This window comes from Ambystoma mexicanum, chromosome 11 (assembly GCF_040938575.1).
Source record: "Ambystoma mexicanum isolate Mex_15411 chromosome 11, UKY_AmexF1_1, whole genome shotgun sequence".
In the NCBI taxonomy this organism is placed as follows: Eukaryota; Metazoa; Chordata; class Amphibia; order Caudata; family Ambystomatidae; genus Ambystoma; species Ambystoma mexicanum.
This window is the reverse complement of record NC_090934.1, coordinates 393,785,478-393,800,096: the sequence shown is the minus strand read 5'-3', so window position 1 is coordinate 393,800,096 and position 14,619 is coordinate 393,785,478. Positions and strand designations below refer to the sequence as shown.

The 14,619-nt window shown below is 46.5% G+C and overlaps 1 protein-coding gene across 1 annotated transcript in view; it reads right to left on the bottom strand.

The window, feature by feature from the left end:
- MYBPC3 (myosin binding protein C3) overlaps positions 1-14,619 on the bottom strand; it is a 278,233-nt gene that overhangs the window by 134,763 nt on the left and 128,851 nt on the right. The window contains exons 17-18 of the mRNA XM_069623114.1: positions 8,404-8,570; positions 5,708-5,873 (exon numbers count right to left, since the gene is read on the bottom strand). Of these exons, the coding sequence (XP_069479215.1) occupies positions 5,708-5,873; positions 8,404-8,570 (333 nt within the window). The remainder of the gene's footprint in view (positions 1-5,707; positions 5,874-8,403; positions 8,571-14,619) is intronic.

Below are 14,619 nucleotides of genomic sequence, written 5' to 3'. Positions count from 1 at the left end.
GGTTAACATATGATGGTCTGGAGCGTTGCCCAGAGCAACGCCAGTGGTTAGGATTAATTCACAACCTTCCAGCCCTCAACCTTGGTTTAGAAATGTATGCACCCCAGGGGAGAGTGCTGTTTACATCACAGGTTATTGAGTCGATCATTACTAAAAACTGTCTGTGTGTCAACATTTTCCTTGTGACTGGGTTAGAAACTCTTTCATATCTTCATTTGCCTATGAGGGACTGTCCACTGCGGTCACCAGACTTAAACTTGGATTGTAACATGGACAAGTCATGTGGTGGTCATGACTACTCAGAGTGTTCTGAGAGAGATGGTGGAGTATGCAAGCGTCAGTAACTGGTATTGCTGGAACACCTCGAACTTCACACAATCTACACATCAGCAGGTACGGACAAGTCCATGTAGGGACCCCATGAAGCTCAAACACCAAAGTCAATGGAACTCTTGCTCTGTTGCCACCCCTGTTCAGAGCGTGTAGAGAGGACAGTGGTTCCAGCTCCAAGGTTGCCGAGTCCCTGATGCCCAGTGAAGTAGGAGTTGGCTGCTTTCTCACTCCCTAATCTTTTCATTTTAATGGAGACGCTGTGGTAAGTACATGCCCTCCTTAAAGGAACTTCTCGTAGATTAAACTTGAATCCCCTGCTTCCGAGGAGCCAATGTGCCTCTTGTCTTCAGGCCAGGAACTGACAGAGCATATACAAGTGAAGCAGCTTTGGTCTGAGCATGTGCCAGGGGTTCTCGCCATGTTGACCAGAAGTAAGTGAAATGGCCGCCCTCTGTGCCATATTCAGCTGCTTTTCTAGAGTCTAGGTAAAACAGCTGGTGCATTTAATTATGATGCTTAGATTCGTTGTGTGTTTTTTGTGTATATTGCTGTGTACACCCCTTCCTTGAGGTTTATGCAACGCCTCTACAGTTGTTAGGGAGAATTCTCTGTTTAGGCTGAATTTCCTAACCTAGTGAGTCCCCCAGCAGCTTTGCTGGATTTTTGGGGTTTATTTTTTTCTCCTCCCAAGAGTGAGACTCTTTTACCCTCACTCTTGGGCATGATTTGAGTGTGTTTCTTTGCCTCTAGATGTGTTTAATGGGCTATGGGGTCTTTTACTCCATAGGGCTTCATGTGTTTTTGTGATGTGTGTTACACTGCACCCTCACTGCAGTAACACAGGGGTGTCATAGTGACCCCCCAGTATAGACTCCATACCCTGGGACTGACTACTGTCTCCCAGGGCATGTAAAGTCACCCTTGACTTTACTAGTCTTAAATTCTGAACAGAACCAGTACAAACCATCATATTGTGTACGTACTGGCTGGGGAAATTCAATTGCCCTGGGGTCTGTTAGTCGAGGGGGCACGTCTCCGTCCCCCCCTGATTGAGTTTTGGCTGGTGGCAGTGGATACTACTTTTTATATTCAACCGCGAATATTTCTCTACGGGATTTTCCCATTGTTCGAGGCTACTATCTTTATTTATTTAATTACGATAGCCTCAAACATACCGCCGGTTTATTTAATTAATATTAATTCTCCGGTTGGTATTTTTTGCCAAATCTCGGTTCTAAAATGGCGATTGTGTTCTCTTCTGTGACTCCAAGCCAAGTCAGGCCCTTTGTTCCACTTTTTGGCAGGCTTCTCCACAGAAGCCCTCCAAAGTGGTGCCACTCTGTCTGGGTACTTAGGAGGGGTGGAGGGGGATTTAGGCACCCTGGACTGAGATGCCTAGGCAACTCAAGTCGCACTCCGTCCTGATTGGCCCAAGTGGTGAACCAGCCGGCTCACCACTTAGCATGTTTGAGTGACAGCTAGGCTGAGTGAATGGGGGTTTTCTGCATAAAAGCAGGACTTTGGGGACTGGAACTTCAGAAGTCGCCACAGGGCCTAAGAATCCGATGAGGGAGAAGCTGAGCCAACCTGCCACGACGACACCACCAGTGGAGCCCTGATGGACCGTCTCACCACTTTTCCCAACGACAGAGGAGATCTCTCGCCGGAGAGTCTTCTTCCTTTTACTGGTGGGGATAACCAGTTTCACTGTCTTTTCACCTTCCCGACGTATCTCGTGGCCGCCTTGCCTGTGCTAAGCACCCCGGCAACCGGGATACCATGTTTTACCACGACCGCGAATTAAAGGGTACTACCTTTAACCGGAAAACTCTGCGGCTGGTTTCTTCCCTGGTAGTGCAACGACCTTCATCTTTCCTCCAAGTCGAGATCTTCTCTTCCCCTGGACGATGACGAGACTTGCACCCACTGCCAGGAACAACTGCCACCGCTGGAGGATCCTTCCCACTTAAGGTACCGTGTCCCGCCTGGCTTCCCTTGCCACCGACTGTACGAGGTAGATTTAGCCCCCGGCTTTCGAACCTGGGTTAGCCTGGGACACCTTGGCTAAACTTTTCTGAGCCTCTCTAAACTCTTTTTGAACTCTCTGCAAGACTTTCTAAGCCTGGGGTAACTGTGTGATCTTGGGCGCATTTGTGCTCTGCTCCCTCTAGGAGTGGGCCCAGCCTATGGACTTTGGCTCACAAGTGACTTTTGCTCTTCTGCCTTGCTAATAGTGTTCCTAAATCTTAGAGTGGTGTACCTTTCCATATTCTGTCTTTTTCCTCCCTTTTTCACAAACTTATTGGAGTGCCATCTATAGTTAAGCGCTCACCTCTGTATGAAAATAAGTGGTGTTTTACTAAGAGTTATCTGATAAGGAATAAGGGTTGTATGTATTATAATAGTAACTGTGTTTAGAGTGTTTTACAACAAGAGTGCTGGAGTGTTTCAAACAGTGTGTTTTTAAATAAAGAATTATATGCTTTGATACCAAAGCTCTGGTCAGTGTTTGTTTGTATTATTGTATCTGAGTGCCTATTGTGTATACTTTGCATACTGCCTAACTCTTCTTGAGGGAAGTCTGACTGCTCAGCCACAGCTACCAGGTAAATCTGGGTGGTACAGACTGCTACCAAGTGGGTTTACTGCTAACACCTGTAGTCATAAATCTTTTCCAGTGGTCCCTAAGCGAACTGCACAGGTTTCTGCCTAACAACAGTCATGGGTGAAGACCGGAGCCCTTTTCTCACAACATAAACACAAGGGCAATTTAACACATTTGTAGCTAGCTCCACACATGCATGCCGGGGACACACCCAACAGCTTCGACATACCTCTGTACGTCTTCTCCTTTTGAGGTGATCAGACACCGCAGATGCTTATTGCGTTTGTTTTTCTGGAGCATCTCAGCGCGTTATCATGGCCGGGATTTTCTTCGGCTCATTTCTGAGCACCCACTCTTGTCACGGTTCACGAATGTCAAGTGTTTCAGAATCTGGGATCTGCAGTATCTAGAACCTGAGTCTCTTCAAACATGTCTGTACTGGTGGTTGCACATCTTCAGCATCCATTCACCTCAGGGTCTTCCGGGCCATTGCTTCCCAGAAGCAGAAAGTGCGTGAATATCTTATTTGTGAGTTTTGGGTGATTTGTTGTGGGACGAGGCCCGGAAATCGAGAGAGCAGTTAACGAGAGGATGGCTCTCTTGATCACCGTCATGGGTGTGTCCTCCAAGTTCCTTCTTTACCTAACACCAGAGTTACCACTCCTCACCTCGAGACTTATATAGAGGCACGAAACAAGTCTAAACAAGTCTAAAAAAAAGCAAGAGGCACCAGCAGCAAATACTGATTTTCGAGGTTCACGCCAGTAGTTGGTAGCCTTCCTTGTACCTGGTGCTAATTTCACTAGCAACAACTACACATTTGCCTTCTCTTACGTCACCACCGTGCCCCTGGGTATGAAATGGCGTTCCTCCTGTCAAGCAGTACCTGATGAAATCTTATAAGTGGTAAAGGCAAGAATTAGTTTTGCAAAAATATCCAGACACACTCTATCCTTTCCTTGTCAAGATATAGCAGTGACAGTACCTAGGAGTCAGCTCAAACCTGTGTTATATTATTCTAAACTATTAACAGCATTCGTCAGAACATCAAACCTGGTAATTTGGGGCCTCTATCTAAGTGTGACCAGCCCGCTAATCTCGCTCACCGTACCTATGTTTTATTACATACCTAAATGCACAGACTATGCTCATCTTTTCACTGTGTAGCCTTGCAAATGCAATCTAGCAAGAGCTCATTCATTGCTTACTCATTATATCATTATTGAGGGGAAGACCATGACATGTTCTTGTCACTTAATGCAGTCACTTCATGTAGTTCTCCATGAATACATAAATAGAAAGGGATGGAACACAAATAGATCCGGGAGTCACAGTGGGATAACTAAGCAGTAGGACTCAGCGTCACCTGCCCAGACTAGCACTTACCTCTCAAGTGTCACCTCATTCTTTTATGATTAAGCCTGGGACTCTCCGCCAACCCAGATGGCCCAAGACACCAATATTTTTGGAGCTGCCAAAAGTACATAAAGGCTTGGCACCACCTCCAGGGAAACCAAGAGTCTCTGGAATTGGCTTCGTCCTGGAACCACTGTCTCAGCTTGTTGACTTTTTTAATCTGCTCAGTTTTATTTCTTTCCTTTATATAACATTGTTTTCGGTGATTTAGTTGTTTTTGAAATCTAATTAATACTATACCAGTTGATCACAGGATCAGAGGGCTCGTAGGTACTATGGCTGTTACATATTGACAAATGACATAGGGTACTTGGACATTGTGTGCAAAACGACTACATATTCTACTTATTCATTTTGTACTTTTGATAGACAGTGCACCACCACAAGCAAAGCAGCAGAGATAGCTTTTGATGCTGGTGGTGGCAGTGGGGGGGGGGGGGTGGGAGCAGAAAGCTTCTGCAGGGGTACCAATTTTCTACATGATTAATGAAGAGCCCTCACGGGGTGGTAAATGTTTTCAGTGGAGAGGTCTAAATATTTTCTCCAATTAACATGAGTATAGCGAGGATAGCAAAACAAATTATTATGGAAGATTCGAGAGGGGGTCTCCTCCCAAGAATTATTTTAAATTAATGTGCTGAAATGAAGCATTTTGTGGCACAACTTCTGAGAAAAATGGGATAAAAAGTCATATATTGGCTTCACTTTAAGGCCAAACTCGGGGTTTGGTGTATTGGTAAAAGTGGTGGTAATTCCAGGATATGAGGTATGGAGAAGTAAGTGGGTGTCTCATGTGTGAGGCATGGACACCAGCCTAGGCTCCCAAGTTGTGTTAGCCTTTCTATTGTGCTCTGGCCAGTTTAGACATCTGATACTGCAGGAGACTATAGTGTGTAGTTGCTCTAACTCTGAGTATTTAATCTAGTCTACATTTGGAGTGTAATCATCATCATGTGGAGAAGACCTTTTTTGAAACCTAGGATGTGGGTTCACTTTCTGGTTTGAGAACCGTATTGGTTCTTCACGGGGCTGAAAAGTGAGGAGCTTGCACCAGACATAAAGGTATATATAATTGCTTTTGGCAATTACTACTGTATAAGTGGCTACTGCTCAGATGCATCTATCCTGCGCCGTTTTCTCATTGGCGCATTCCTGGTTTCAGGAGATATGAACCTTATTCACCCCACCTGAGAAATGGTTCCTGAGTGTTGTGTCAAGGTTTTATGGAGTTAGCAGTGCTTGTGTTTTATATTGCAATGTTCCAAAGCAATCCTGCTTTTTAAGTTGTTTGAGTGGATATTGGTAGAGGAGTTGATAATGGTGGCAGGGAATATCTCTTCCTTCCAAACTCACCTGCCGATGTGTGTGATTGTGATCCTGTCGTTGGGAACCACCTCCTTCCCATTTTTAACCCAGACGCCCTTCACGTTCTCATCGGACACCTCACACTTGAACACGGCTTGGTCCCGGGCCCTCACTGTCAAGTCAGCCACGTTCTGGAGGACCTCCAGCTGCTTCTCTAGATTGAGAGAGAGAGAGAGAGAACATCTTCAGGTCAAAGAGCTCTATGGCCACTGTCTTCATAGAGAGAGCAAATCTAGGTCATGAAGAACAGAACTCTCAGACCCGGGAAGAGACATGCCCATGGGCCTGCAGGTGCAGGACGGCCTGGTGTTCAGATATCCATTGTGACACAGACCATTGCACATGTACAGAAACACCCACATCTGGGTGATAGAGGGAGTAAGGAGATATGTAGCCCACCCAAAACCCACCCCAGAAAGACCTGCACCCTGCATAGGCACTCGATTGTAGTTCACAAGTCGTGCTTTTGGGTGTCACAACTGCAAACTCGGAATTGGTCATTTTACATAGCTATGAAGTTGGACTGCAATGGCTTGCTAGTGGACCTTCAGATTTGTATTTGTATTTATTTATTTTATTTGTATTGCACGCCTGGCCCTGGGGCATCTGGGTGCATTTCTCAGTAGGTACATAAGTTACAAGGAAAGGTACATAAGCATTTCTTGAGCAGGTACATGCGTTACATAGAAAGGTGCAAAGTTACACCGAGTACATAGTTTACAGGTGCAGCGGGGAAGGTACTTAGACATACAGTAAAACATGGTAAACCAGATACAGTGGGACACCCAGTAAAGGTACAGAATACTATGAGGCAGCCAAGTCCTGCTCCTGGAGCCAAAGTTTGGTTTTACTCTTAAATGAGTGATAAGATGGATCAGATCTGAGTGTAATGGGTAATGTGTTCCAAAGTTTGGCAGCAAGGACTGGGAAGCTAGATCCCCCAGCCTTCTGAAGCTTGAATCTAGGTATAGAAAGTGAATGGGCTTGTGCTGATCTCAGTGGTCTGGTGGCAGTGTGGGCAGTGAAGCGGTTGGCTAGGTATACAGAGGCTAGGTTAGCCTCGGACTTTTGAGTTAGTGCAAGAGTTTTAAGGGATATTCTGTGTGCAACAGGTAGCCAATGTAGGCTTTGTCGAGTGTCCGATATGTGGAGTCTCCTCGGAATGTTCAGGGTAGCCCTAATGGCATTATTCTGGGTCACTTGTAGCTTTAAGAGCATTCTTGTCTTGTTGCTTTTACGCCCTAGATCAGGTATTGACCCCCAACACCTATAAACCAGAACTGCGAAGAGCAGCTGCTGACAGTAGGATCAGGGGTGGGGCACAGACCTGGAGGGGAGAAGGTGGAAATATGCTGGCGCTTACACAAGCATAGGGAAAAATTCAACTGGTGAGACTGGGACCACCTTCCTCAAGCCAGATTGTTCGTCAAGGGGCGGGGGATAGAAAGTTCAGCTGTCTCACTCCCCATTAGCTATCCCTGGATCGGCTTCCCCTTCACCTTTAGGTCATTTTACCTAACTTGCCTCCTTTTTAAAGCAGTAGACTGTGGCAGCTAGTTTATCTTGCTCTCAAAGGCCTGATCGCCCTGGAGGCTGGGAACTGGTAGATTCAGAGCAAAACCCTCCTCAGAATGGACATTCCTCATTTCAAGCATGCCAGTTTCCCTAGCCAAGCATGTTCAGCCTGCTCCCACAAGATTTGCTGTCTCTGCTGTCTCCCATGGGATTTTTCTTGGACTTTGCTTTGTACTTGCACTTCTGCATGGTCTCTTCTAATTGAGTTATTTTGTGTATTTGCATCACTGTCAACTATAGTAATCTTAATGTTAACATATTGCTGCGCAACACCCATCACGGGTCTAGGCTAAGACAGGCTCTATACATTTATTAAGTGTATAAATATGTTGTAGACAGGTGGTCTTGTTGCCAGGAGCTCCAGATGAGCCAGACATCTTAACTGCTATACCAATGTACCGTCTAGCCAGACACGCCACATCCCATCCTGGGTACTCCTAAGGCCAATCCTGTACTCTAACAGGCCCACCCTGGATTTCCAGATACCCACCCTGTAATCATTATAGGCTCACTTGGAACTTCCGTGGCACACTATGGACTCCCCAAAGTGTCCTGGGGTGTGCTGATGAATGTATGCTGACTTTTGCAGACGCTTACCCTCCTAATCGCGGTATTCTGACTTAGGTACCTAGATCCTCAGGGAGTACTGATATATTCTGGCCATTTGTGTGCAGACAAAGGTATCCTTAGTGTCTCTGTGAGTTGACTCATGTACCCTGACCCTTTTGCTGTGAGCTTTTTGACACTGGTACACTCACTGTCTTGGTGTGTTCTGACCAGAATGATTCCTCAAGTACCCTGACCCTATGGATGTCTCAGACAAGGTACTCTTGACTGTTTTGGTTTGTCTTTGCAGGTGCGCTGACCACCTGACTGTGTTGATGGAGGCAGTCAGAGACTCTGGTTGTTTTGATGTAGTTACTTTGACCACCCAGGTGCGCTGATCCAGATATTACCAGCCTCTGTCTTGGCTTTCTTTTGATGTAGGTACCATTGATATGTAAGTGTGCCTGTCAGACTTACCTGCTACATTGGGTGTTGGTGTGTGATGAAGTACCCGGCTATTCTGGATGTGATGTCACTCCTCGCCCCCCTGAAGTGCTGCTTACCTTGCACCATAAGCTCAGCCACCGACTCCCCGCCGTTGGTCTTGACTGTGTAATGCCCAGAGTCCTCTTTGGTTGGCTCATTGATGATTAGGTAATGTTTCTTGCCATCCTTCTTGAACCGATACTTGAAGGTTTCCTCACGGGTGAGCTCCACGCCATCCTTCTCCCTGGAATAAAAGGGATTGTCAGGAATGTTTCTCTTTATGCTACCACCCCAACATCTGTCCCGAAAGCTCTCCCAAGAGTTAATTCACATGCACCATTAACTACTGCTACGCAAACCTCTGCCAAGTGCTGTGTATGTGTACCCCTCGCTTCTTCACCGTTTCCTCTGCCAAGGGACAGTGAAGGCGCACAGTACCACCACCACCGCAATGTCTGCTAAGAGCACCCCCAGCCACAGCAATCTCCATACCCTTTGCACTGAGGCCCCAGGGTGCACCCAATATTGTTGTATTCCAAACTGTTGCAAGAGTCCGTTTAAGGACACTGCATAGTGCTGCTACTGCCCCCCCCCCACCTTTGAGAGAATGCACCCAACACTAGTTGAATGATACCATGCTGCCACTTGCATTGCACAGCACACCAACAACACTGTCATAGCTCACAGAATATATTGCTTTATGGACTGCACCCCCTTTCGAGCTCTTCTTGACTTCGGTCTTTGTTGGCCCCATGTACCCCAAGTGCTTAAGATATTATGTATCTCCTATGTGGAAAGGTTGTGGAATAATGTTAATAGAGATGGAAAGAAACATCCTGACCACACACACAGCATCTTCGGCAATGCACACTGCAGACTGCACTATCTAATGTATATACCAAACTTTCTTTGCCGCTGCTTATTACCAGTTACATGCGAGAGGAATGCATCCCTGATCCTCTACCCACTTGGGCAGTGATAGTGATTTGAAATGTTAACCATAGCATTAATTGACATGGTACCTAGCTGGGCACCAGGCTGGGCACCAGAGAGTATAGAGACTCAAACTCAATCTATTTTAAATCACCTGTATACAAAGTGTGCCAAGTTTGCAAAAACTTCCATTATTCCAACTCCAGCCTAGAGTGTTTATTGGGCTGCCTGGAGGAGACTGTGGAAAGCCATGCTCCTCTACGAGGCCGCACAGCAGTGTACCAGATAACGTATTCCTGTATTCCTCTGTCTATAGGAGAGGACATTAGCTACGGAAGAAGAATATGATCATGGTGGGTTATCAGGACTGCCGGGACTAGGACCTCATTGGAGCATCAGCATCCCACTAATTGTGTTGCTTCTGACAGGAGTTATGCAAAGATCCTTCAAGAGAAGGCCCCCCAGTGGCCATTTTAAATTGACAGAAAGACTAGTATGAGAGTGGGGGCCATACAGGCAACCCTCTTGAAAGTTTCTGGTGCCAAACGTACTGAAAACAGAGGGTGATGTGAAGGGATCATGAAGTACGAGGCAGACAACAGACTTATAGTTCAAACAAAAGATATTTATTAACTTAAATGTCAGGATTGTTAAAGGCCTAACTTGTCCTATGCTAAGGTGGGATGCCCCTACCTGAACGAAACTAAGGAAAGTCTGAATTAAAAGGTTCTACTTAAAAGTCTATCTGTGTCCAAAACCTATCCTCGCCCTCGTGATTACAATTAACCAATGTGTAGGAATGTCCAAGTCAAAGGAAATAATGTTCAACTCAAAGTTCTGAGCTTCTTCCAACTCACAGCTTACTTTCAGCTCCCGTTCCCCAAGCACAAGAAAGTTCCATAAAAAGTCTCAAAGTTTACCTTTTCCCAGTTCAAGGCGATGTAGTTCAGAACCAACCCCTGTGGTTGCCTTCCCCAAGTTTCAAGTAACACAATCCAAAAGCAAAAAGGGGTTGTGAGACTCCATTCTCAAGACAACAAGTGGGGTTCCTTTAAGTCTCAGGGTTCCCTTCCCCAAGACTTCAACTCAGCCATTTATACCTGTTATAATCTTTCCAAAGAAAAGAGTCTTAACAAAACTATAGGTCAACTTGACCTTCTTTCTGGCCCACTTCACTAGGTCGCAGACAGTGGTTTCCTTAGGCTGTTATGATATGATATGTAATTTTATTTATATTGCGCCCGTATGCAGGTGTTTCAGAGCGCGACCAGGCAAAGGGAGGGGAACAGGGGAGAAAACAAAAACAACGATCTTACTAGGGCCAGTGACATTGAGAATGCGCAAGTGCATGTGGAAAGTGAATGGGAGGGGGGAGAAATTGGAAAGTGCAGAGCATAGGAGAGGACAAGATAAATAATAAGTAAATAAATAAATAAGGTGATCCGAAGCAGTAGTAGTGCAGCCTGTGAGTGGCCGAGTGCAAGGTTAGTCAGATAGGGAGTATCTGATAACTGCAGAAAAAAGACTGCAGGGCCTGTATGGGTAAAGACACAAGCCCAAGTGCAAGGGGTGGCAAGGAGGCAGTACAGGAGGGTGGCAGGGTGAGCAGGTACAGCAGTGCCAAGAGAGAAAGCAGATCAGCAGGGGAGAAGAGGGGCAAATGCAGAGGCGAAGAGGAAGGTCTTGAGGTTCTTCCGGAACCGTAGATGGTTCGCCTCAAGATTCAAGGTGTTGCTCGGTGCCCTTATATTTCACCATGCAGGGCACTCTGGTCTAGGTGCAGTTGTCAGACCGCACAGTCCACCCATTACAGATCGCGCAACCAGGGCCCCGGGACTCCTCAGCACACACACACAGGTTCCTTGGCCCTTGCTCCGGTGGACCAAGTCACCTCCACTTATTTCCTTTTAGTGGCCTCTTGTCTTTGTGGGTATTTTTGCATTTCTCTGGCTTCTCCTTATTAGCCTCATGGCCCTGCCACCATGTATCACCCACCTGCTGCCAAGATGTGTTCTTGCCACACTGCATTCCCTCATAAAGGCTCACTGTTTGACTCTTTTCTGCTGTTAATACTCTTGACTGTGGTGATCTGATTAAATTCTTGTGCAACATGTGCTCAATTCGGTCCAGTGTTCAATGTGCACTTTTATTATTCATATTCAAGGTTCTATTCTGTTCGATATTCAATATACACCTTTTGGTTTCAATGTTTAGGTTTCCCTTTTGTTCGGTATTCAATGAGCATTTAGTCGTTCACAGTTAAGTTTCTCTTTAGTCCGGTATTCAATGAACACATGAACAATGAACTGTGTTCCCTTGCGATCCTGTTGCAGTGCCCCGGAGCCCCTCTGTCCTCCCAATACACTCTGTGCTTTACTGGTGAGAGCCCAGCTCATTTGATTTGTGCCTCTCTCCACACACCGGCAGCTTCAGTGCCTCTGTCGGCACGTGGACACTGTCCTCTTTGCTCCGGCTCCATGGCAGTTCCTGCTGCATACTCTGGGGTAGGTAGGCTCCCAGGCTTGGGGAAATCACACGGCCCACCTACTTCGGGTCCTCCAAGTCCACTGGGTTTGTTGTAGGCATCCTGCCTTGAGCGGATTCAGTGCCACCATGGCTGCCTCCTCAGATATTGCTGCCTGTGCCATGCTCCTACTCCTTCTCTCTTTCTCTGTCTGGCTGATCTCTATTTATACACCTGCAGCCCCTTGAGAGGCTGCAGGTGTGGATATCCAATTAGCCCTGCCTGGCCACACTCAAAAGGACATGCTTGCCGCTCACAACTCTTAGCAGGCATCTTCCTCGTTCGTCCCAGTACCAAAGTGGTGAAAAGTTGTAATCTTCACTGCTCTTAGTGGTCTCTTTTTCTTCCCAGTACTGTCAAGTGTTACATGTGGGCAACTGAGGGGATACTGGCTTATAAAAGCCCATGAAGGTTGGGGGAGGGTTATGTTGATTGTCAACAGGGAAAGGGGGATACCGTGTTTCACCTGAGGACACCCCACTCCCAATCCTCAAGGACCCTCCTCCCAGGTGATACTCCCTCGCTGCCCTAAGGGTCAGGATCCAATTGAGATGGTCTTTCCATGGTCACCTGCACAGAATATCCCAGGGGAGTAGGAGTGAGAATACCCTCAGGTTTCTCACAGTGACCACTTGAGCTAAGAACAGGTGCCATTGCCCAGTGGTGTAGCTTAGAAAGACAACACATCAAATGGCCAGAATGACCAATAAGAGCCAAGCTGAGGTGGCACCCTTTGAAATATGTGGAGGGTCATTGCACTCAAAAGATATTGCATACCCATGTTCCTTATCGAGAAGAAGTTGTTCTGCTTGCATTGATCTTTCTGTGATAAGAATCTATCTCCACAAGTCTAGAACTTCACCTTCCTTATTGGCCTCCAGGAGCAATTAGGCTTCCTGTGGCAACCTGGGTGGAGACTGGAGCCTGACCCACAGTGGAGCCTGAAACACGAGTCACAGCGCCTGGCAGTGTTTCCCTGCATCTCTGGAGATGGGGTACAAAACAGTCAACCAGATCTCTCGATGGATGTCTATGTGAGACCTGTGGGATCACTCCCCACGCTCGAGAGACATGATCTCAAGACTTTGGGACACAGTAAGGACAAGACAGTGGCGCTGAGTAGCAATCTTGAAATAACGCAACATGATTTGCTAGTCTTTACACAGTGGCAGTTCTTCATCCTTAAGAATGTGGGGATCACACTTTTCTACAGTAAACCTGTGCACACCAAAGAATGACCGAGCATTATTTGTACTGCAATAGTGTACCCTTGGTAATTCCCCTCAACACCATGACAGTCCATAGTCAATAGCGTACCCTTCGTAATCCCCCTCAACAACATGACAGTCCTAGTCGCCTGAACACCAATGAGATGCCTACCAGGTGCTGCATCTCTTTGGAGCTGCTATGATGCCATGGGAATGCGCTAGGAGGATACCAGTGTATGAAGTGTCTCTCAGAGATGCCATTTGTCCACAGCCCATAGATATGTCCATTGAAGCTGCATGAATTTGTTTTATATTGTTGTATTATTTTAAAACAGGGTGTTGTTTCAAACAGAAATGACTTGCAATGTATGCAATAACAGAAAGCAGCGGCAGTCCTAGGGTAAGGTGCCATCACATAATAGCATTTTTGAATTTAATGACGTACACAAGATGATGAAGGGGAAAGATTAGGAATATGCACTCCCAGGGACAGAGACAGGGGCACAAAGCAGTATTCTTAACATTTAGAGCCTGTGGTCAAAATGTGTATATTAAGACATTCCATAGCGTAGTCATGAGGAGGGCAGACTGCAGGAGAGGTGGGTTGGGCAGTTAGTTTGGCTAGGAGAGTGTGGGTGCTGCTGGGCCACTTCCATTGCTTGCAGATGGAGTCAAAGTCTTGTATACAAGAATCCCTGAAAATATAGATTTGATTGCCATGGGGGGAGTGGGAGGGCAGTCCAGTGGAGTGGGACCTGTAGGAAGAAAAGGAGTGAAAGCAGAAGGAGGTACCAGGGGTGGGGAATAGTAGAGGACGGGCGGAGAGTCAGGGAGGGAGAGTTCACTGAGATGCATTCTGTACGGTAGTGGGGGGCAAAACCATGGATGGATATATAGATGGGTAGCAGGAATTTCAAAAGAGTGTGATTTTGTACGGATAGCTATGCGGCATGGTGATGGTAAGTAGATGTGGGGAAGGATCTGTGTAGTTTGAAATGGGTGCATGTCGCAAACGTGAGCACTTTGCTGAGGACAAGAGTGGATATAAGGGCCTTAGCTGAGTGGTGCCTGTTGTGTGGGCAGATTTTTCTAATGTTTAGAAGGTTGTGTCTGGCTGCAGTGTAATGACCATGATGAAGAGGTAGTCTGTCAGGCCCTGTGAAAGAGTGCCTAAAGGTTACAAGCCATGGGTGCAGTGGTGTCGAGGTCTGGTATAAAGAGATGGAAGAGGAAATAATGGGGTTGGCACTGGAGACAGGGAGAAAGATGACTTCCGTCTTCAAACAATTAAGCATGAGACATTGTGAAGCCATCCAATGGAGGATGGCTGTTGAGCAGTTGTTTACGCGTTCGGAGATTGCAGGTGCGAAGGAGGGAAAGGAGAAGAATAAATGAGTATCTTCAGTGAAAAGGTGATAGTTAAAGACACAGGAGGAAATAAGTTTGCCAAGGGTGGATCTGTACGGCGTGAAGAAGAGTCGGCCTAGAATTGATCCTTGATGAACATCCATGCTATGGAGCAATGGGGATGTGCTGCAGCAATGCCATGAGATTGAGAAGTAGCCATCAGAGAGATAGAAAGACAATCAGTCGAGTATGTTGTCCTTGTAGATGAGGAAAACGCTCTA